Source organism: Odocoileus virginianus, chromosome 20 (genome assembly GCF_023699985.2).
Source record: "Odocoileus virginianus isolate 20LAN1187 ecotype Illinois chromosome 20, Ovbor_1.2, whole genome shotgun sequence".
Taxonomy (NCBI): Eukaryota; Metazoa; Chordata; class Mammalia; order Artiodactyla; family Cervidae; genus Odocoileus; species Odocoileus virginianus.
In genome coordinates this window covers 50144254-50169457 of record NC_069693.1, presented here as the reverse complement: position 1 = coordinate 50169457, position 25204 = coordinate 50144254, and the positions used below count along the sequence as shown (strand labels likewise).

Sequence of the window (25204 nt, the reverse complement as noted above, 5' to 3'; positions counted from 1 at the left end):
AAAAACTGGTATTAAATCTCACCTTAAAGGTCAGGGGCAATTTACCTGTTCTTAATAATGGATCTAAATTACCCTGGAAGGAGCTGGCTGTTCAACATGGGTTGGGACAATTGTCTGTATATCTAGGAAAAATGACAGCTTCCTACTTTAGGACATACAGCAACATGTACTTTTAGATGGATATGAGGTCTAAAGATGAAATGTAAACCATAGAATATACCAAAAGATAATATAGGAGATGCTAAAAATATAATTTTGGATTAAAGAAGGCCTCCCTAAGCAAGGCACCAACCCCAGAAACTATAAAAGAAAATATAAAAGCAACTAAAACTCCTGTGTATTTGGGAGACCATAAGGTTACAAGACAAATGAGAAGATGACAGGAAAATTTTGCAATAACAGATAGCTACTCTCCTTATTATAAAAAGAGCTCCTGTGAATCAATAAGAAAGTGACAAGTAACATGGAAGAAAATTTTGCATAGAAATATTATTGGCCTAGTGCCCTTGAGAGAGTCTTTCCTTCCAGCCAATCCAGAGAATCACAGGAGCTTCTCATTGCTTTGTTTGTCTTTCAGTCAGGGCTGCTGATGGATAGAGTTTCATCAAAGCTCATTTTCATCCTGTCTGTGGCCTCAGTGTTGACAGACCAACATGAAACCTCATAAACTTGGCATTCAGATAAATGAGATAATTAACGCTCCTAGCACAGTTGCAGCTATGGTAAGCTCCCAGTGAGTTCAAATTCTTCAAAATAGGATTGTTGAGAAGATTGAGTGAGATATTGTGTGTTCAGAAGCAGCAAAGGTCCCACCACATAGTGAGGCTGTTCCATAAATGTTAGTCCCCTTCCTTAAGGCCCTCATTCATTCAGGCTTCATCAGGGGTCCTTCACACCAGTTGCACATTTGGATCACTTGCTGAGCTACTAGACAACACCAGTACCTGAACTCCACCCTAGACAAGTAGGATCTGAACCTCTGCTTGTGCAGCCCAGCGCATTTAGATGAGCTCCCCATGACAGTCTAACATGCAGCCAGAAGAGGCACTCTACCTTAAACATGCCTTGGGATTCTCACTGTGGTTTAATTTATCCTTGAAGTTACTTTTATCCCACCTTGCCATTATCTGCCTCTCTGCCTAATGAATTCTTAGTTTCAGTTGGAAATAATGTCTTCTCTGAACTTCTATAGCATTTGCATCCACACCCATACATGTACCTTTAAATCCTCTTTCGTTGTGATAACATATGCTTGTGAATTACCTTTCTGTTCAAATTTGTGAGCTCCCGGGGCCAAGGATAGTATTTTACTCTTTACTGCATCTATCTGATGTCTGTTTCAACACATGACAAACATTAAGAGCTCACAAACTATTGGATAACTGAATGTAAGTAAGGACAGACACATGTGTTTACCCAAGCTTAGGACCAGTCACCGTGCTCATGCTCCCTGGGATGGGATCTGAAACCAAGTCCCTGTCATCCCTAGGTTATCAAATGCTCATCTTTATAGAGACAGCCTTATCAGCCAACTCAGCTGACACTTGGCAGCTTGGGGCTTTACTGTTGATCATGGAGTTGTTGTCCATTGTGTGGTTGACTCAGATTCATTACAGTTCTGGGATCTTTGTAAAACCCTCTCTGTTGGCTTCTCATTTGGAATTTTTGATCTTGAACAAAGAGGTCACCTAGCAGGGAGGAGATTTAGGCAGTCAAAAGGTGGGAGTGGTTCTAGACGGTGCTGGAATCACTAGCTATTTGACTTTGGGCAAGTCGCCTCTTAGAACTCAGTCTCCACATCTGGGCAAAGGAATGGAGTGCCACTGCCTGCCTCACAGGTAAGAGCAAAATAAGACCATCCACATGAGTATCTTTATCATACTACCAGACATGTCATGAACACTCAGAAAAATGATGGCCTATAGGAAATAAAACTAGTATTAAGATTAAAGAACACAGGCCACTCTGAAGAGAATTGGAAGAGAATTTTTCAGTGTAAAGAGGTGGGAACTAACATTTCCTGACCCAACCATGTTCCAGGCTAGGAACATCTCTGATAAATTTAGTGCTGGAAAATGACAAATTATTTAAGTATGTAATCTATAACATAACAATATAAAAATGTAATGAGTAGGATTAACATAATAGATAGTATACTTAATAGATAATAGATATAAAATAATTAGTATATGATTGAGCTAACATAAAGTAATATAGTATAATATATGGTTACATAGTATAAAATGTACATGCCTTTTTAAAATCTTTTTCAGACTAAGCTGAAAAAAGCAAAGACTAGAGTTTGGTAGGGAAATGATTTTGGTGATAAAGTGAGGAAATCAGTTAACTTCTGTTGAGCTGGTTGCAGCTGTTTCATGATAGCATTTTAATTATAAAAGGTCTTACCAGCTTCCCCACACATCCTCTCTGCACAAATGTTAGCCCCCAGCTCGGAGGCCTTCTTTTTACCTCCAGTTATTCTCACAAGTGATCTCCCCCTCCTTTGGTTTTTATATGACTTTGGAATGGCTCCTTAACCTTTAGAGGAAGTACATTTTGTCTGGGGGACCAGGATATTCATGTGATCTATCTACAGCTTCTCTCTCTCAGAAAGAGAAAAAAAGTCTGTATTAATGTGCAAAGTCCTATACGAAATGAAAACAAGGTCTCATGGAAAACATGTCATTACATGGTTTTCTCTGGGCTCCTACTGATCCTGGTCACTTTGTCATCGCTGCTTTAATTACCTCTCTCTACCAGAAGTGCAGTCTTGAGAAAGTAACTGTGTGGTTGGTTGAGAGACTCAAGTGGCCATTCAGGCGTGTGACCGAGCTGACTCCCTGTGACTCACTAGGGGATAGGGTTCTCCCTTAGTGCCTCGGGAAATAACTGAGGGGACTGGGGTTTAGAGTATGTCCTGGGTTTGTTGCCAAATTTAATGGCCAGGTTTGCATTGAAATAGCCAATGAACTATTGAAAAAAATTAATACCGTTCCTTGCTGCCAGGCATCAGAGGACTCTGGGAAGAGAGGGTGATCAAAGAGGCCGACCAAGAAGAGTGGGAAGGCTTGGTGGGGGCCTCCTTTCCCCTCCTTTCTGCCCTGGGCTTCAAGGGAGCCAAGAGTTGTTGCAGAAGACCTCTCCGACCCAGCCTTCACCCTGACTCGAGTCTGAGCCCACTTACCTGGCAAGTCTGTCTGGGTACCTTCTTCCCTACCTCTCCCCAATTCCCGATGTTGGAAGCGTGACCTGGATGCCAAGCGACCACTCACCGAGACACTTCTAGCAGTTTCCCCTCAGTCCAGGGCCTGGGTGAGCCTCCATTCTTCCCCTGTCAGCCCCAGGGGACCTTCCTGACATGCTCTCACTTACTTACTATACTACAGTTGTTATTTCTTTGACAAATATCTTTTCCATATTTGTGGTGAACCCAAAGAGTCCTGTCTTCAGGGCTTCTGCCATTCCACATGTTGCCTCTGTGCAGATATATTAAAAAAAAAAAAAATAGTGCCATCTTTGGGTACAGGCAGCCTCATAGGTTTATATTGTCAAATTTTAAAATATGTCTTTTACTTGTGGGTAGACTCACACCAGTAGTCTGGATTTTCAGTTCCCTTGGCATGTCCACCCTCTTGTGCATGTTATAATCTCTAAAACTACAAATGGTTACCCCTGATGACACCCCTTCTTTCCTTCATCTTGGGGGTGTTTTTCTTCCAATTTAGGATCACCTACATGAGACAGAGTAGTTATCCTGGGAGGCTAAGGTACATGTGTGAAAAGCCATTAGTGCCTGCAAATTAGTGCCCACAGATTACCTTAGAGGTCATGCTTATTCAGCCAAAACCAGTGGAGCACTCAGGAAGCCCAGCACAGAGAAGGACCCCAAAACTGGTGGGGTGAAATCAGAGATTTCTCAAGGGACATGGTGACTACCAGAGGAACCCAGATTAAGGTGAGATGAATGAGACCCCTGAGATACTCATCTTGAAGCCAAAGTTCTCAGTCATCAAGAGAAATAACATTTTAATACAACATTTTAAAACCTCAAATTTAATGCAAAATTCATGATGAATAAAGTATCAAAAATTTAAGTAAACGCAGGTCAAATGAATGCTGAAAATCCATAATGAACAAAAGATCAGAATTTTACATAATGGCAGCATCAGTATAACTGGTTTTTCCTTTTAGCCTCAGGCTCTGATATGGTTCACCTTAGCACCATGACAGATCCTGTCTTAAAATTTTGAGGATTTGTTCATCATGGGTTTTTTGCATTCATTTTGAACTTGTAAAATATGACACTAAACTATGGTTTGTCTCAATGGTTGAGCGTTTTGGTACCTCCTTTCCATTGTCGTGAAAAGCAGCTTCCACACTCCCCTCAGCCTCATCCAGCCCTGACCACTAACTGCCAGTTTGTCCCCATCATTGAGGGCTGCCCCTGACACTGTGCTAGGAATTGAGCATTGCATCAGCTCCTTTTAATTCCTAACAGCTGTAAGATTTCTTATTAATGGATGAGCAGACAAGTTAAATAATTTGCCCAAGGTCCACACTAGGTGGAGGAGGAGGGAAGAGAATTGGGTCTAAAGTCAGTTTCTTTAGCAATGTTTACTAACAAGGGAAAGAAAGGCAGGGAGGAAGTAAGAGCAAGTGCAAATGCGCTGGGATGAGCAGAAGGCAGTTCCCTTAGCTGCGTGGAAGCTGCCCCACCCCGAGCTAAAGGGGTCCCACACAGCCAGCTGTGCATACAGGCTTCTTGAAAGTGACATTTCCCAAGCTGAGTGTTACCAAGAACTTGCGCATCCAGGACTGTGTGTGTATGGAAGCTGATTACTTAACCTTTTCCCAAAGAGTCTTTGACAAATATGGCATACCCCCAAATAAATTATTTTTCCTTTCATAAAACTCAAGTGGACGCATCTCCATTTCTCTGCAAAAAGAACAGCTGCCGTGCAATCACTCGAAATGCAAGGTCTGAATGGAAATTAATGCTGTTGATGAAACCAGCGGTCTAAAACATTAAAGGATATTGGGCTGAGAACACAATGGCATTTGCATCCGATTGAACATCCACGCAGATTTGCATAATGGAGATGTCAATTGTATTGCAGGAGGAAAATCAGCCTACCTGGGCTCACAGTAATTCTGCCTGCTAGATATAGCTTCCTCACAGGGTGGAACACCACCATGCCTTGCCCTTTTGAAAGAGAAAAGTATGTAACTCCTACATTCCAGTGAGTCTTCAGTGAAACAGGAGTGAAACCTGTCATGAGCTGGTGCCTGCTCTCCCATCTGCAAGAACCAACAAGACAAATTTCTGCCAGAGGCCAGGACCAGTAAGTCTCGCTGTCTGCATATGAATGTGCATTAATTTGGTTGTCAGACAATGAACAGTACATAACCCAACCTTGGACCCTATTGGCCTCCACTGCTAGAAACCATATCAATATTAATCTCACTGTTTTGGTGTCTGCTAATTTATCAGCTGTGAGTGCACATGTGGTATGCTTGTTCAGAATGCAGATGCTGGAGTCACATTTAAGTGTTAGACCCAGATATTCATTTACATTTTCAAAGACTGCTTTGTTAACCCAATGGAAAGACAATTCAAGGTAGACTTTTAGTAGATCTTTTGCTGTGCTCAGCGCTTCAGTCGTGTCCAATTCCTTGCGAGCCCATGGACTGTAGCCCACCAGGCTTCTCTGTCGCGATTCTCCAGGCAAGAATACTAGAGTGGGTTGCCATGCCCTCCTCCAGGGGATCTTTCATACCCTGGGATGGAACCCAGGTCTCCTGCATTGCAGATGAATTCTTTACTGTCTGAGCCTAGTAGGTTTATTTCCATAGGGGCAAAGAAAATTTTTCTGGTGGCCTCACACTTTTTGATATAACTAAAAATAAAACTAGCTGTAACTACTCATAACTCAAAACCCGTGGAGGTTATGGCATGGGAAACATGGGTAAAAAATTAAACTCCAACTTATTTTGACCTGAATTTATGCAAAATGCAACTTTTGCCTGAATTATTCAGAAAAATGCCCCACATTGCCCCTCAATACATCTGGTACCCATGTATATTCAAAAAGTGTTTTCTGTGATTGTTTTCCATGTAGCTAATGTCACCTTGACCAGATCAAAGTTCCCCACAGTTATTTTTTAATATACAAACTTATTACATCCCTTTTAATCATACTTGCTCTCAGTGGATATAAGTGATTGAGTTCATCTATATAACAGAGTTAACTTAAAATGTCCTCCAGGTATTTTTCACCTGGCTGGCTTATGTCACCGCCTTTGTTTACATTTAGTTCAGGAAGTACAAATTCAAAAAGTGACAGGTGGTAACTAGATAGAAGATCAATGCAGTGAGTTTCCATTTAAGCTTTAACAACTCAGTAGCTGTCAGCTGAAGCGTGAATGCAGACATCAGTAAATCCCAATTAAAATACTACAGTCGTAATCACAACAGTGGTATTTTCTCCTCCACCCAATGATGCTCTTAGAAGTAGCTTCATTAACATTGCGTTACTGATTTTGTTCTGATTTTACCCCACTCTAAAATTATCTGTCCTCTATTATGGGGTCCTTCTCATATGAAGCTTTTTTAGAGCTGATGTCTTTCTGTTATTCCTGCTGTCCAAGAACCCTCAGTCTCCCCTCTCCCCCCACACCCCCCACAATTGCTTGGCATGCATCATTAAAGTGAGCATCTCTCAGCCACAGTGACACCAAGTTCAACACTATCTGTATCTTGCCACCTCTATTTCTGTTTTGAATAAATCTGCCCGATACAAAAAGCAAAAGCTCTCCTGAGTAAGGCCTATCAAATATCCTCACCAAGCTGACAATTTCTTTTGGATGATAAAACATGATTATGAATATTTGAATTGAAATCATTTGGATGCTCTTTAGGAAAAAAAAAACCACTGTCAATTAGTACAGTGTTTCTGTAAATTCCCTCAGGGCATATTCAGAAGATCAGTATTATAAAAGCTCAAATAGTTATATTAGTTTAACTTGATTGTGTACTTACATGGAATAATGCATTAATAAGAATTGAGTAATTTTTTTAACAAAAAAAATGAGTTTGCTTTTGGAAAACAGTTTTACAATTCCTGTTGGGTAATTAGGTCCCAATCCTTGATGTGTGGTTTTTTGGTATTGAATAAATGATTGAATCTATAATTAAACACGTCCCTTGGACCGAAATTACTAAGCAGGTAGTTGGTAGCACAACACAACACAGCACACAACAACAATGAACATTGCTTCAGATGGTATCACAACAGTAATTACTGTGCAACATTATATTCTATTTTAAAGCACTCTTTAAAGAATGGGTCATTAGCAATGGAAAATGCATTGAACTTTTATGACAGGCTTTTGTACTGCACATTTCTGATAAGGACCATATCCTCTGATAAGAAGTCAGGAACTACCTTGCCATGTAATATTAATAACTTCATTAGGTCATTTTTAACAGCAAACATTTGTTAAATGATAGGTGTGTTAGGGGCTGGAGACACAGAGACTGCAATCTGACCCGTGCCTTTGGGGGCTCACAATCTAACTTGGGAGCCACTGCATTTGCAAAGAAAGGGAGATGTGGCAGCCTTGCCGTCTGAAGGAGAAGCTCAAATCCCCAGTTCCCACCTGGGGAAGGGCATTCATTTCCTGAGACAAGGCCACACGCTCTTCCGTGTCAGCAGTCCTCTTCCTTGTAGACGGAAACGCCTGACTCGGTGTCTCCATCCAGAGATGACTTGTATCTTAGAGATGGGCTTTTACTAATTAAGCTCATGAGAGATGTAAGCCAGAATGCAAATGTAGTCATTTATAGTAAGAAACCAAAGATTAGCTGGCTTCTGTGTACAGACAGATTCTTTGCTGTCTGAGCCACGAGAGAAGCCCCCGCAGTTCTGATTCAGAGAATTAGAGTTATGTCTGGAGGAGCCCGTTAATCTTGTAAAACTAAACTCTGGTCATTGAGTGAAACCTGCCTATTGCAGAAATTTGTATAACTTTACATGTACAGATAGATTCATAGGGTGAATTTCTCTGACCAGCAGCTCTCCACTTTCTGAGCATTTTTTCCTCACCGGTGGTACTTCCAATTCTAACATGTGTCCATAGTTTCAAGATATGCGTCCCCTGATCCTTTTGCTTCTTTCCTTCAATTGTGGCCTTACTAACCATGCCAAGCATTTCATTTGCCTTTTCTCTTTTAATCTTCAGAATTCCCCTGTGACTTACAGATAAGAAAATCAATCTGTACTGAGACCCAGTTCCCTGCCCTTGTCAGATGGGTGGTGCCGCAGTCAGGTTTATTCTGTGGTCAGTTCCTGGAAGATAAGTGTCAAGAAATGGGACCAATCGTAGGAGTTCAGGGTGGGGAGGAATAAGCCTGACCATAGGCAGTGAGAATGGTTTAAGGCCAGATGTGTTTAGAAAAGGGAAGGGTAAAAGACATGAGAGTGGGAAGATGGAAGGCGTCTGTGATTCTGCTAGTGATGTCTGTCAAAAGGGAAGTAGAGGGTGTGGTAGCAGAAGTATCGGGTATTTACCCTCCAGACTACAAGTTCGCAGTTCTAATGAACACTATACACACACTTGTGATACATCCCTGTCATCTAGTAGGGCACACAGTTTTCAAGCAGAGGTAATAGTTTTGTAATAGTTTTCTAGCAGAGGTAATAGTTTTTCACCAATCTTCCTATAGTTTGAATATTCTGCAACATATTCCGGGTAAGTCCAATAACAGATTACATTTAGACCCAGTAGCACATAAGTATACCTTCCCCTGGGCAGAGAGAGTTCTTTGTGTTTCCATCATGATTGATCCCAGTTCTGTGATGATTTGGAACATTCCATACATTAAGAACAGTTGCTGAAAAAAGTGGGGAGCCACTGGAAGCTCCCTGAATAAATGATGAAATGAGATACATGTTTTGAAATAGCTCTGGGGCAGACAGACCGAAGGAGAGAGGATGCCCAGTAGGCTGTGGATGTGTTTTCATGGCAATGATACTAACAGGAAATGTGTGGGTAAGAACAGGGAGATCTAATGGGAGGACGCATGCAAGAACATGTTCTCAAATAGCTCTAACGCCAGGATGCTGTTTCTCCTTGAACACTTTCTGCATGCCTACTAGATGCTAGTCACTGTTCTCACATGTTTTTAAACTCAGTGCCTTTGCCAGCATGTTGGAGAGAGCTCTTGATGTAGTACAGTGTATGCCAGAGTTGCTTTCAGTCAGATAGAACTGACATACTTCTATTAGTCAAGGGGATTTCAGTGTCAAACAGGGCTTTGGTGTGAATCCTTGTGAGGTTTGCCTTCTGCACCGTGCATAGCACATAAATGCTTAACAAGTATCCCATGGTGGACACGTGGGCACGTGACCGAAGGAGAGGCGTAGAGAGAGTACTAGAAGGACATTGAAACTCAACTTTCATATGTTTGAAACTATTTCTCGGTGAGCTCTAGACTCTTCTTGAGGAAATATATTTCTGTATTCCAATCTGTACAGTAGTTGAAAATAAGGGGAAAAGGTGGAAGATACCAGTATGGATAAAAATATTATTTATTGTAGAATGTAACCAAGCCAACAAAAATGAAAGTAGTATTCTTCCATATGTAGCCCTTAGATATCAAGTACCAAAATTTCTGGAGTGCATATGTCAAAGTATGGATTCCTAGGTCCTACCCCAAACCTACAAAGTTAACCCCTCACAAAGGGAAAGAGAACTTTGAACAAGCTCCTCAATTCATTCTGTTGCACTGAAAAATGGTGAGAATCACTATTCTAGAGTTAAAGCCCAGCTTTCTGAGGACTTAAAACCCCAGGCATTAAGGATCTGTTGTGGAAGCAGCTAATACAAGCTGGCTGAATTGCCTCTGAAAATCTTTTAAAACATCAGGGAAACCAGTCTCTCTTGGTTAACCTTTGAGCCAGAAGGACCTAAGTTTCAGGGGCCCAGATGACCCCAGCATGAACCCTGCAATACACCAGCCTTACTGACTATTGTGTGAGGATGTCGCAGCCCCAGTATCCTTCAGTAAGAAGAGTGGAGAGGATTTTTACCCTACACACTGTGATGTCTTTTCCAATAGTAATATTAACAGGAACATATTATCTTTAGGGCATCTTCTTTGTTTTATGTATTTAGCAATAAATTTATATAACCTTTACTGTTTCTGAGTGTAAAAGTAATACATGTTTGTTGTTTAAAAAAATTGGAAAATTCTAAAAAGCATAAAAAGAGTGAAAATTACCCATAGTCCCACCAGAAAAAGATAATCACTGGCCATATATCTCCTTCCAGACTTTTTAGTGTGTGAATACACATAAACTTTTACCAAAATGGAATCGCTGTTTTGCAGCCTGTTTTATCCTGTTGGAATGGAGGTGATATCTTTCTAAGTCATGTATATTGTCACTTTTTAATGATTACAGCGTATACCACATTGTGGATGTTCTTTATTTTATTATTCCCTTATTTTTGATGTTTGAGTTCTTTAACTTTCCATTTTAGACTATTAGAAAAAAAGATGAAACTGCAGAACATTGTAAGGGAAAGTACATCAAGATGGAGCTGCCCTGTTGTAAACTTCCTCACTCTTGCCATAGCCCGGAAGACATAGACTTAACTGGTTACTGTGCCTGCGCTCTTGCTGTTTTCATTTTTTATAGGAGGATTCCTCCATCTTCCCCTAGGTCCCCATCATTTACTTGCTTTTCCCTGGCATGTCATTCACCTTCACCAGAGATTATCTTGCTTCACTTAATTATTATCATTCATTGCACAAACATTTATCAAGTATTCATTATGTGTCAGCACTTTGCAAAGACCCTCACTTTATTTAGATATTAAAATATCTATGATCCTGCTCTCATTAAGGTTATAAACGAATGATAAAACCAGAGTCACTAACCAAAAAGGCTAATTCAGATATGCCAGTCCCTATTACTATAATCTGAAGTCCTAGAAATCCATGGAAGTTTTATTAGCTAGCTAATGCTGAATAACAAATTATCCCAACACTTATTAACATAAAACAACAACACAATAGTTAACTTAAAAGTGTTTTACATCAGGTGCCTGGGCACGGCTTAACTCTTTTTTGGGGTCTCTAACAGGCTGCAACCAAAGTGTCAACCACCTCCAGGCTCAAGTGAAGGAGGGTCCACTTCCAAGCTCATGTGGTTTTTAGAAGAACCAAATTCCCTGTGGACTGTCAGAGTGAGGCCCTCAGGTCCTTGCTGTGTTTTGGCTGGACATCACCTTTTGTTCCCTGCCATGTGAGCCTCTCCTATGTGGCATCTAGCTTCATCAAAGTGTGCAAGCCAATTAGTAAACAGAGAGTGCCAATGAGATGGCAGTCCCAGTCTTTGTAACCTAATCTCAGGAGTGACATACCATCATTTTGCCTTATTCTGTTCATTGGAAGCAGTTGTGGGGAGGAGATTACCCAATGGTGTAAATACCAAGAAGCAGAGATCATTAAAGACCATCTTTGAAATCAGCGTTGTTCTTATAGAACACAGTTAGTGATGAAAGCAAAACTGTTTAAAGAAAAAAACTTCTAAAGCACTCTGCAATCTGATGTTGTGGAAATTCACAAAGCTTCATGTTTAGACTCACTTTTAAGTTTAGGGATATGGAGAAATAGGTTGACATATTTACATTTCCTAACTGTGCACTTAATGTTATTTGTATGGGTTTTTGTAGCTTGCTATATACACTTACGTGTCAATATTTTCATTTGGTTTTCTCAAACTCGGAAAGTAGGAACAGGAAGATATTATCTCAAATTAGAAATGGATGAACTGAGCCCTAGCAAGTGACCAGCTGAGCCGGCTGCATCTTGCTCCCAGTTCATTTGTTGGTTCAACAAACACGTCCGAGCAAGTATTACGTGCTCAGCACCAGACCAGGCAGCATGTGGTGTAAAATGCTGGACAAAATCACCGTGGCTTTTTCCTTCCCAGACCTGGTTCTTGTCAGAGTAAAACATGAATCAAATAATCTCCCCCAAAATAAAGTCTCAGACTTTAAAATTCTGCAGTGGATGAAAAGATCATGGTTTGTGCAGTGTTTACATATAAAAAGTCATCCTCCGCACTCTTAAAATTTGTACACTTGACTGAGTGTGTGATGTTTCTAGGACCTTCTAAGAAGGAAAGGTACTAAGATAGTTTGTTAAAGAAAGCATAGCTGCCACCCTCTTTATGTATTATTACTTCAGAGGTGACAGATGTGTTCACAGCATAGATGGTGGTGATGTTTCCATGGGTATATACTTATTTCCAAATTCATCAGGTTGTATACATTAAACATATACACCTGTTTAATGTCAATTGTGCCTCAATAAAGTGATCTTTTAAAAATAGAGTTAAAACAACCATCAGTCACCTTTTCATGGGTTAAATTATAATTTCACATCTAAAATTAATTTTAAGTTATCGTTTCAAAAGCCAAGTTTTAATTCAGCTTCCCCAAACACAGAATTTAAGTCAAGAAGGTATTTTTCACACTGTACAGTCAGAGCTCCTTATGTCCCTGAAAATGAGTAAGTATAAGGGAAGATTCATGTACATATTCTCCCAACTTGATCCTTTAACTGGTGGCTATTCAGCAAAATCAGTTTTGCAAAATGTTATAAATATCTGCTATTTACCAGGAACCTGGCGAGGACAGACTAATAAGATTGTGGTCCCTGATGTTAGGGGATTCATAGCCTAATAAGTTGGATCTGACAGGCCAGAGGAGAATTTAAAAATAAATGCCAGGAGAGGCAAAGCTGGGGTGAAACAGAGGAGGGGGCACCAAGCCAAGTGGAAGCAAGAAGAGGAAAGTCAGAGAAGGCAATGAAGCAAGGACGCTCTTAGCTTCAAGTGGCAAACCTCTAACTCAGACTGATATGAACCTGAGTGAGGAAAACTTTCATCAGACTGGGAGGTCAGAAGAAGAGCAAGCTCCGAGGTGCAGTAACTACAGCGGCTCAAAAATTCCATCACCACCTCAGTTCTTTCCTTGTTTGGTGGCCACTGTCATCCCCAGGCTAACATTAGCACTTAGCTGGTGGAGCGGTGGCTTCAGCAATCACATCAGAGACAGTGACATCAGAGAGATGAAGAGGGGCACAGCGGCCAGGCTTCTCACAGGGGCTTAGATGGGCATCTTGGGCAAGATCAAGGGTCAGCTTTCGCAAGTATCAAGAAAGGTTTTCCCCAGGGACTTTAGACCCAGCCTGTCTTATAAGATTAACAGGGCCTTTTCTGGTCTCTTGACTGTTAGAGATGGAGAGAGAACCATCTTGGAATGTGAAAATACAGTGGGCACAGAAGATCACAGTTGTTCTGGGAGTCCCAAATACTCTTCCTTGACTGGACTGGAGAAGTGGCATAGAGACCAGATGAGTGATGAGATTAGGCTGCCAGGGAAGGTGGGGATGGATTATGAAGTATAGTACAAGCCACACTAAGAAAGGTAGGTTCTTTCTTGAAGGAGCTGGCAGACCACTGAAAGATTTGAAGCAAGGGAGCACATAAGAGTCCATGGAAAAATCCATGGAATGGGTTGGAGGGTAGGGCAAGGTCTGAGTCCTAGAGAGTGAAGTTGGAAGGAGTCTGAGTAGCTCCAGGTACCTGGTTCAGTGGGTGAGTTGAGGGGAAAGAAGGGGTCGCTGGTTCAAAGGGGTGATTCTGGTTTTTCCTAGGGTTTCCAAGTTTCCCTAGAGGACTAGATAAACGTGATAACACATTTGGGAAAGTCAGACTCTTAACAGCTGGCTACATAGATCAAACACAATGATACAGACTGAAATGATAGATACTGGTTCTCAATACTTACAGGATATTGGCCAGCGGACTGGCTGAAAAGCTTTTATAAATGCCCATCGGCACACATTATTGACTGAAATGGGGACTAGTGATAGCACCTGTGTTGTACAAGCCTGAACGTGGATGTGATATTTGCCAGCTAGGCATTGAGCAGATATCCTGTGAGTTAATAGTCTAATAATTAAATTCGCATGACTTAAGCACCTTGGTGAAGCTGCTAATAAGGTGAGTTAGGCTTCAGAAGCAATTTCTCCCTCCCTAGTGTGTGTTTGGTGTCTGTGTGTGTGTGTGTGCGCACGCGCACGTGCGTGCTCACCAAGTCTTAAAGCGTACAGGACAGAACTTCCCCACTTTGCATATTTTGCAAAGGAGCCTTTTCTTGAAGCTCCAAGTGTGTATAACTGGAATGAACTGTGCATTCCCCCAGACCTGCCAGTTTTAGTCATCATGTGAGGGTCGCTGGTTCAATCACAGCTGACTCATTTTAGTCACAGAACTTCACTCCTTTTGATCCCACTGTGTAAGCATGGTTCAAACAGAAGCAAGGAGTGGAGCCACCCCTTGACATGATTACCCACATCTGTTCCTAGGCATCCTGCTGTGTGTAGGTGGGCACTCGTGGCCACAGAGAACCTCCTGCCCGGGCACTTCTGCCCAACCTCTCTTCTCTCAAAGGACCTTTTCATCTAAATATGTACCAAGGAGTTCTGATGTCTTGAAGTTTTCAGTCTAACCCCAGAGTATTTATACATCATGTGCTTTGGAAAGAGTTTGTCTTTCCTTTTGTAGCAACAAAATAGCATGGAAAAAGTCTAGAAGTTGGACTTGTCCCTTCTGAGCTTGAATCCTAGCTCTGCCCCTTAGCAGCCATAACCTTGACTCCCTGCCTATTGTGGAAATGGTATGTGATTTTGTACCTGGCAGAAGAGAGTTTGTATCTTAGTTCTGCCAGTGGTTAGGTATGTGAGTCTGGACAGTTAATGGTCCATTTTCCTTCGTCTGTAAAATGGGGTTAATACTGCTTAATTTTAGTGTCGACAAGGTGATGGCGTTCAATAAAGTGATTGGTAGATGCAATCACATAAGAGCAACTCCATATATTACAGCTATTGCAATTATTGACCTCTTAGGCCCTGTGTCCTAATCTGAAACATAGGAATAATAAAAACACCCAACCTGCATGTTTGATATGAGCACTACAGTAATACTTCTAGAACAGGGTTTCTCATCCTCACCCTCGGCACTCCTGACATTCGGGGCATCCTAATTCTTCCTTGTAAGTTGATACCCTCCAGATGCCAGTGGCATCCACCAACCCCAGGTGCAGCAGCCAAGAGCATCTCCAGACATTGCCCAGTGTCCTTGGTGGGGGAGTGGATTCCCTCTACTTGAGAACAATGGTCCTAGAATGTAGAAGCAGCACCAAGCCCTTGGGAAGTGTTTCATAAAGAAGAGTAGCCCTATTTCTAACCTATCTATAAGACCATGAAAAGAAGTATAGAAAGCAAAATATTGTATTTGTTTTCTGAACCTCTAGATAGTAATGCAAAAGTGAGAATAGTGGAAAAAGTTAAACTTTTTTCAGCATGATTGTGGTTCAGTTGCTAAGTCGTGTCTGCCTCTTTGCAACCTCATGGACTGCCAGGCTTCTCCATCCTTCACTATCTCCCAGAGTTTGGTCAAACTCATGTCCTTTGAGTCAGTGATACCATCTAACTGTCTCATCCTCTCTCACCCCCTTCTTCTGCCCTCAGTCTTTCCCAGCATCAGGGTTTTTCCAGTGAGTTGGCTCTTTGCATCAGGTAGCTAGCTAAAGTACTGGAGCTTCAGCTTCAGCATCAGTCCTTTCAGTTAGTATTCAGGATGGATTTCCTTTAGGATTGACTGGTTTGATCTCCTTGCTTGTTTGATCCCCCTGCTGTCCAAGGGACTCTCAAGAGTCTTCTCCCACATCACAATTCGAAAGCATCAATTCTTCAGCGCTCAGGCTTTTTTATGGTCCAACTCTGACATCCATACACAACTACTGGAAAAACCATAGTTTTTACTATACGAACCTTTGTCAGCAAAGCGATGTCTCTGCTTTTTAATATGCTGTCTAGGTTTGTCCCAGATTTTCTTCCAAGGAGCAAGTGTCTTTTAGTTTTGTGGCTGCAGTCACTGTCCACAGTGATTTTGGAAACCAAGAAAATGAAATCTATCATTGTTTCAACTTTTTCCCTGTCTATTTGCCATGAAGTGATGCGACCAGATGCCTTGATCTTAGTTTTTTGAATGTTGAGTTTTAAGCCAGCTTTTTCACTCTCCTCTTTCACCCTCATCAAGAAACTCCTTAGTTCCTCTTTACTTTCTGCCATTAGAGTGGTATCATTGGCATATCTGAGATTGTTGATATTTCTCCCAGCATTTCTTGATTCCAGCTTGTGGTTCATCCAGTCCAGCATTTTGCACGATGTACTCTGCATGTAAGTTAAATAAACACAGTGACAATATATATCTTTGAGGTACTCCTTTCTGATTATAAACCAGTTCATTGTTCCATGTCCAGTTCTAACTGTTGCTTTTTGACCTGCATACAGGTTTCTCAGGAGGCAGGTAAGGTGGTATGGTATTCCCATCTCTTTAAGAATTTTCCAGTTTGTTGTGATCCACAGTCAAAGGCTTTATCATAGTCAGTGAAGCAGAATTGGATGTTTTCCTGGAATTCTCTTGCTTTTTTTTATGATCCAACTGATGTTGGCAATTGAACTCTCCGAAGTTCAACTCCAGATACAAACCACAGTTGGGTCATGCCACCAACCTTAAAAGAGCAGTTGTGGTAACGGGATTTGCAATCATTTCTGCGATAGCCTGATGTGTTCAGGGATTGAAAACAGTGACTCCCCCACTCGCCAGCCCCTCCATCGTGCCGCTTTGGATGATTACATAGATCAGATTGACTTCCATTGTAAGCACATATCTGTTTTATCTTTGGCATGATTTTTTTTCCTATCCAGTTATTTTTTTTTTTTTTATCTCTTCCCCTTGGAGAGGAAAGGTCACTTCACACCTATTATCACTTTCTAGTCACTGATCAAATTTTAAAGTAACAGTAATGTTTCAAAATTTCTCTACCCCATCATAAGAGCTAATTGCACATGTCCACAGATGTGTACATAGTTTCGAAGTACTCTGACTTTACTTTTAAACTTATTTTAAATTTATTTTTCTGATTGGAACATTCATTTCTTTGGGCCATGAAAACTTTATTTAACCATGATTTCCTCCTTCAAGGTTTCATTGTGTTGGTAAAAAATAAAATTAAAAACTACACTGCTTCAGTGTCTGGAAAGGTGTGGGTGCATAATTCAGCCACTTATTAATAGAAATGGAGGAGGATTGTAAAAAGTGTTTTTTTAACCTTAGAAAGAAAAGATAGCCCAATACATACACACACACACACACACACACACACACACACACTCACCTATCTGCCTTCTTCTTCATCATCTTTTCTCTGGCTATGAGATTAAATGAAGAAGAAATTTTCCTTTCCCCAGAAGTGTTATCACTCAGAACAGCATTTTAGCACTATTACCGTGTGATAACATCAGAGCGAGGAGTAATTATTTTCTGATAATATGTATGCTGCACTTTAGCTGGTTGTGGCAGGGCTTCCATGCTGAGATCTATGAAGTATAGATTATGCATTCCAACACTTATTCAAAATATGTACTTTTATGATTGATGAAGACATGGCAGCGTGCCACCTTCATAATTTGCATTTTTAAAAAAATAGTTCTGTGGGTAAATCATTGGCATGGATTATCTCAATTGTAAGTCAAATGGTTCTCATTTAAGCATTCTAAAATATGCTTTTAAGTCAATTGTGGAAAAATCAGGGAGAAATCTACCTTTACATACTTTTTATGTTTTATTACTATTCAATATATACATTTTGCTACTTTAACAAAGAAAATGCCAATTCTTATAATATCATTACTATCAAATTAAAGAATAGCCTTTCTCTTCCCAAACATATATTTTGTGCTTAGCTCAAAGCCAGGAATGACATTTTAGGGTATTTAACAAGATGCCTGATGGAAAGTAGAAATTCTCTATTTGATCAGAGAAAACAAATAAATGTTGAGGATAAATTCAGCTTTAATAAGTCTTGACTTTTTTTTTTTTTTTTTGTAAGATTTCAAGCCCCAACAGAGGATTCTGGTCTTATCTGGAGATCTACTATGAAAAGACCTTCAAATTTGAAAATTGCATTTAATCTCTTCATAAAGGGAGTAGGAGTTTTTTGGTATGAGGCAAATAGCAGGAAAAAGACACTTGAGCTCACAAAGGCAAAGACAGTGTTACTTTAAAAGGCTTTAAGAAAATGTTAATGCTGAACCTGGATTATTTAAGATGGAAATCCATGAAGAAAAGCATTCCTAATCCACCATTGCAACTAGGGCTCTGGGTGGATGAAGAAATGGAACCCTTGGTTATCGGAGATTCCCCTGGTATATGGAAAGTTCAGAGTTGGGTAGAAGCCAGGGGCAGGGTGAAGGGGACTTAGACTCTAAAAACACAGGCCAATGAGGAAACTGTGCATCTTTGTTAGAGCTGAAACTAGAACAGACACTAAGCTGTTGGAACTTCAAGGATCAAATCCATAAGCTGGAGTGGAGGAGTCAGGAATTGGGGAAGGCCCCAAAATCCGCCTGCAGTTCAGGAGACCCCTATTCAATTCCTGGGTCGGGAAGATCCCCTGGAGAAGGGATTGGCTGCCCACTCCAGGATTCTTGGGCTTCCCTGGTGGCTCAGCTGGTAGAGAATCTGTCTGCCATTCGGGAGACCTGGGTTCTATCCCTGGGTCGGGAAGATCCCCTGGAGAAGGGAACAGCTACCCACTCCAGTATTCTGGCCTGGAGAACCCTATAGATGGCATAGTTCATGGGGTTGCAAAGAGTGAGACTTGACTGAGCGACGTTCACTTTCAGTTTCCAGGGGCTCCACAACAAGGGAGGGAAGAGGGAACCTGCGCAAGTCATGCTGTGTTAGTTGCCAACAAAAGCCCCTTTGTCTGTTCCTGAATCCCCTCCTCCTCTCTCCTCACTACGACAGTCCCCAGAACCACCCCTTGCTTGGTCTAGGTGCTTATCAGTCCATATTATAATTCTCTTCTGTTTTCTGTTAATTTTGCCATTTCTCCTGCATGAATGTGAGCCCGTGAGCATCGAATTTGCGTCCGTTTTGTTTATAGCTTATAGCAAGCATTTGCCTACTGGTAGGCTCCACAGTGATTTTTGCCATGATTAAGGCTGAGATTTGAATCAGGGGTATAGGAAGTTCAGAGAAGATCCATATCAAAGTCAGATCTAAGAGGTGAGTTCTCTGTCTTCAGCAGATGTCCTTTGAGGCCCGACTCAACCTCTAAAGGCATCACCTGCCTTTCTTAAAGTGGGCAAGTGGTATGTCTGATTCCATCACATAGAGAACCTATACCAAGAGTATGAAATAACTCATGGGTGCATTGGCTTCAGCCTTCTGGAAAGGTCTTTTCTCTCCATATGACTCCCATGGGATTTTTTTTTTTAAACTTTGCTTTTGTGAGCTCCAGAAATCCTTCCAGACAAATGGCTGGTTCATTTCTGAGGTGGTGATTTATGTCCCTGAAGGAATAATTCTCAGTGAAGGTGTCTCTCCTTCATCATAAAGGAATAACAAAACATTTATAAAAGGGAGACAGAGCTTCAGATGAGTGGGTATAAAAGTTCTGCACAATATCAGTGGTTGAAAGAATATGCATATATTAATTAAGAATTCTGACATACTTCTTTTACAAGGTCCCTTATGAAAGATAGACTATTTTCCACATTTACTTTGTGTTGGAAGTGACAGATGAAATTAATATGCTTCATAAATTGCCATCACGGAGGGTCAATTAACAAGTGAACTAACCTTGTGAAAGTCATTTTGAAAGACTAGTTATGTCTATAATATTCCCTGTCAAATTAGGGAAAAGTGAGAAAATTAGAAGGCTGTCAAATAAATAACAGTCTAAGATACTGAGTAATTGCATTTTTGATAAGGTAAATTAGTTTTCACGATTGTTGTTTTGAGTAACAGGAAATGAATCATGGAAGTACTGAAGATTTTAAAATCGCATGTGTGAATATGCATGTGTGCACATAAGTAGGTATGGGTAGTGGATGTCTGTATACCTCTGAATGCACATACATGTACAGCGAGGCAGAGAGGACAGTCATATGAAGGTTCAGATTGGAAGTCTTGGTAAGATAGGTCTGCACTCCTTAGCCAGGCCCATTCCTAGTTCCTCCCCCAAGGCTGTTCTCCTTCAGGTGCCCCACCGACTCCCACCGCTCTCTCCTCTCCTCACTGAGCCCCCCTTCCAGTCATTTGCATCTCTTTCCCTCGGGCCTTCAAAATTAGTCCCTGTGCACGTGCTCTGGGCTGGACAGTGTCTCTGTCTCTGGACAGGCATAGTTGCTTCCACCCTCATGGAGCTGAAACTGAACCCCCGGAGGAGGGAACTGAACTGAAGTTGAGGCTTTTTCTCTGCCGTACATTTGCCTCAAGGCTATAGAAGAACCAGGGAAAGAGACCCAATTGGACCCAGTTTAGAGCTATGGCAGGCTGATTCCATGGCTATTTTCAACCCAATGCATAGCCCAGACAGTTCCAGAAAGGCCACTACACACACACAAACACAAGGTGTGCTTGGAGAAAGGCCATCCTCTGCCAGGGAAGACACAGCTGTGGCCAGGTCCACCTCTATCCCCCCACCTCCTCTGACATCACAGTTTCCTTCAGCAGAACCTTGTCGTGGCTGTGATATCCTGCTCGTGCCAGTTAGATCCTTGACTGCGCCCGAAGTTCCGGTCTGCCATATGAATCAGCAGAGCTGAAAATTCATCTGAGGTCTTGGTTGCCTGTCCCCATCCCTCCAAGACCTTTGTGAGACTTGGAGCCAGTCCACTCTCTTATCAGGATGTGTGCTCTCCATGTGTGAAATGAGGCTGCTTTGTAGCAAGGAGAATTGGTTAAAAAAAAAAAAAAACACCTTTTTTTTTAGTAGAAGTTGTTATATTCATATGTACACCAGAGCCCAGCACATATATGTGTGTGGGGCAAATGATTTTTACCAAGTCCTGTTCCTTCCCCTAGACTGTCTCCTTCTGTCTCCCTCTTGTCAGGGACTTTCCAAAGGCACATGTACTGCGTCTTTGTGCGCACAGTATGTATACACACGTATTCTCACGTGCACACGCAGCAGTTTTCTTTCTCCCTAGGATCTCCTCTTTACAGAGTCAGAAACTGAGGGGACGTGAGTTGTGGGAGGCCACCCCTTCAGGACTGACGTGGGGCTTGAGCCCAGTCAATCTGACTCTAAGACCTGTGCCCCGTGTGCTACCCTGAACGGTTGTTTCTTCACGACTAACCTCCTCAGCTGCGAAAAATAGAACCTTTTCCTAATAAAGGAAAAACTCTTGCAAAATAATATGCCCCTGCATTTTGATTTCTACTGGCTGGTTGACAGATTCCTATTCCAAGGCCCTTTTTGTGTTTTCTGCCCTTGGCTGCACAATCCACTTCTGTCCCTGGTCCGCCCACTGCAGGCAGATGCAGAGGAGCTGGCCAAGCGCGTACACACACCGATGTGGCCCAGTTCCGAGTAACGTGCTCTCGTGAGCTGCTCAGGGCTCTCTGTTTGATTGAAGGACAGACAAGCCCTGGCCAACTTAGGCTGTAAAAAAGCGCTGGGTGAGGCTGGCTGTACTCTACACGTTTAAAACCTGACAGCTGGGTCTCGGAAAGGACAGAAATAGGCTCAGTTCTGGGAATTCCAGCCAGAAACTCTTGAAGACTTTTTTTTAAGGCAGAACCAGTAGAATAAATCTTTGCCACCCACCTTCCATCTAAGCTCCCTTTGCATCATTTTGGGGAGAGAACTTCTGAATGGCTCAGGGTAGATCATAAGCCTGTCTCTCATGGGCAGGACTGGGGGAAATAACATTGTGATTAATACTCCCACCAGAACAGGGAAGAGTTAATGGTCCAAGGATAAGCAGAGAGCTGTTACTTACTCCGGCATCTAAGGAGGTCAGACTTCCAGATATCCCCCCAATGTACCATGAAACAAAATAAAACCAAACAAGCTTAATTGCTCATCTGTGGCTTCCAAACCTAAGCTGCAAATCTGCAGGCACAACTCGTGAGTGTGACAAAAGCCAGGAGTTCACCTCAGAAAATCTGCACTTAGACCCCAGCCTGGCACCACTCACTGTGCTACCTTGGGTTAAGAGTACATCATGCCAGACCCTGCTGTGGAGTGCAAGTTATCCCAGCACATCTCCCAGGGGTCACTGTGGGATCACAGATGACATAGCTTCTCAAAGAGCGTGGGCAGCCCATACAGAGCCCATCTGGGTCTAAGGAGGAAGTACTGACATTAGGGTCTCAAATAGCAAACGAAGCCCAGGAGCACATTCACATGTTTACACTCTGTTTGAAACACTTGTAAATATCTCTCCTGGGCCATTTACTTTTGTATAGTTGGGAACAGTGAATAAATAAGTCTTTATTTTAAAGGGGAGTTTTGAATTCTGAAGGACTAGCAGATTTCACAGCTACTGATATCTTGACAGATGTGTTGGTGACTTGAAATTTTTGAGTGCGGTTGTCTTTGAAATTGTGGATGCTGCAACTGTGGGTGTTTGTAACCTGCCTGATGGACATGGCCCTTTCTATACACTGCCCAGTGTAACCCAGCCATCCTTCACATGCGTGCTGCCTCTAACGTTTCAGCCAACAACTGCCTTTTCAAAGGTGTTCCGTATTCATAGCCCAATAAAGCAGTCAGACTCCTCAAAAAAGAGTGAAGCTGTCATTTTCAGAAGTTTTCAGTCCAAAGTTGAAGAACTCAGACCTTGGGAGATTTTCAGAAGAAATATTGGCATAGAGTGTTGGGTGGGCTGTGCCGGCAGATGACTTTCAAGGATTTTCACCAGCATAAAATGTTTGAAGTCCTTGGCATTATCAATTTACAAAGCGGGGGCTTTAGAGGGACACAACTTATAATGAATTATAATTGCCTGATATTCCATTATTTTAGTTGATGTTGTTAAACAACAGAATCTGGAATTGGCTAAGGAAGAACAGTTATTTGAAATATGTGCTGTTTTGAATAAACTGATCCTGACTTAATGAGCTTTTACAGGGTTTTATGCATGACTTACTACCCATATTACATTGCTAAGGTAAGCTACTTAAAACTATGGTGCAATATAATGTTTTTCAGTTCATTTGTCTGTTGCATTAATGATGGAATATATTTTCCAGCACACAAATCCTATTTACGATCAAGACATTGTTGTTCTGTAGATCAACTTAAACCCTTGCACAGTGTAATTTACCTGCTGTCAAATCTCATTTGAAGAGCTGTTGTCTGGCATTGCTCTAATCAAAAACATGCCCAAGTGTAATGAGCTATGCGTGTTGTGTCTAGTATTATTTATTTCTAATGAACTTTTGTTCACCCCCCACCACACTTTGGGAAACTGACAATCTATAATGTTTTCTGTGTTGTTCTTCTTCTTTTTTTAAACCAATTATCTTCCCAACTGGAGTTATGATTCACACACACACACACAAAAAGTGAATATTTTTGTTCTTCCCCAATGTGGCTTAATGGAAAACAGCTGACTAGAGAAATACATAGAAGGAATATCAACATGATTCAGTGTTAAAAACAAAACTGGTGGTTAATAAGACAAGTGATTTACTGAACTAAGATAGCTGCGGTAAAGTTAGATCAGCTGACCTCAAGGATGGAAGGTATGTTGGGTTTGGGGAGCCTTGGCTGGTTTGTGAAATGCAGTCTATATGTCCCATCCTGGGCAGAGTATCCCCTGAGACTGCATGTCAGCGTGTTCAGCTGTGCAAGTTATTGAAGCTGTTTCCATTTGCTCAAATCACACAGCTGTGCCTAAGTGGGTAGATCATAGCACAGGCACACTTCACCTTTCTGTGGCCATTTCTAACAATGTACACCCAGTGGATGCCTTCTACCCTTCATCACAGGCAGAAATCCAGTCCCCCAGATCACGAGGAGTTAGTTAGATCACACTGAGTTTATGCAACGACAAATGTTTTGCTTGGAAAAAGGGAGCGAGAGAGCCATGGAAAGCCACGTCAGCTGTGTGACTGGTTCCTCCCCTTTCTGCTCAGTAGACACCTGCCTTGCGAGAGGGGAGGAGCAGCCCGAACCACTGCTGTGATCTCAGGGTGAGAATATTTCAAAGCTGTGTGTCAGATCATGTTCATCCACACCCCGTGGAGATAAGCCCACACTTCATCTGAGGCTCTGCGGACGGTCAGCCATCTGTTCTGACAATGGGGACAGAAACGGGGAGATGCTTCCGCACTGTATCTCTGTGTGAATGTACTGATTTCAGAAGGAAGTTTTGCTGTAGTCTTCATGTGTTGATTTTACATCCTAAACATTACATAAGACACAACCTCACTCTTAGAGCTTTGGGACCCTGTACCTGAAGTGGGGTCTGTGCACAGCTCTTTCATAGTGTCTTCAACTTTGTTTGATGTTGCCTTTAGGTTCTTGGGCATTTTCCTTCTCGTCTTCAGCCACTACTCTGGGCAGTGTGGTCTATCCTAGAAAGGATGTGGGAGTTTGAATCCATAATCCACCCTGTGTGTCCTTGGACACTTAACCCTCAACCACAAAATGGGCACTCCTGCCAATGTGACAAAGCATCAGTGGGGAATAACAGAGTTCCAAAATGCAAAAGCATGTCCACCACAGAGGCAGCCTGACCACGCATGATGCTTCATATAACTGACCGTCATGCATCCTAAATTCTTATGTGGAAGCCCAAGATTCAGCACTTCTACTGAATCCAAGGCAGACCCCTAGCTTCTTCAGCAGGGTGAGGTCCATAGTGCTGAGAACTGTATTTGGGTGGAGCTGACATATCTGAAGTCTAGCTGATTACACTGAATTTCGATGTCTTAGCTAACTTGTGCAGGGGGCAAAGAAACAAATCCAGAACAATAGTACAGAACCTTGGAGCCAGAGTTGTGTGTATATAAACTCACCTCCAAGTCCACTGTGTGTATGCTAATTATTTCTTTGTCATCAGTCTTTCCTCTGTCTGGATGACTAAGTAGTGATAGGCATTGTCTGGCTTAGTAATACTACACAGGACCTATAGACATGCACTTGACCATCACTTTGTGCCCTCTGAAAGATTTCCTTTTGAGGGAAACAAACAAATCACTGAATGTATTAGAAACTCTGGATTTAAAAGAGAGTTAACCTAAGTTTTAAGAAAACT

At 41.8% G+C, this 25204-nt stretch overlaps 1 protein-coding gene across 9 annotated transcripts in view; it reads left to right on the top strand.

Moving 5' to 3' along the window:
• The window catches only part of CDH13 (cadherin 13), a 980082-nt gene that overhangs the window by 586299 nt on the left and 368579 nt on the right, over positions 1 to 25204 (top strand). For 2 of the 9 annotated variants that reach the window (XR_011482282.1, XM_070451480.1), the window contains one exon: positions 11148 to 24016. The exons of 5 other annotated variants lie outside the window; for them this stretch is intronic. Coding sequence is in view for 2 of the 4 variants with exons in the window: in XM_070451480.1 (XP_070307581.1) it covers positions 11148 to 11186 (39 nt within the window). In the remaining 2 variants the exon portion in view is untranslated. Of the gene's footprint in view, positions 1 to 5117; positions 5670 to 11147; positions 24017 to 25204 lie in introns of those variants that run through there. 2 more of the 9 variants (XR_011482283.1, XM_070451479.1) reach the window with 2 other exon arrangements.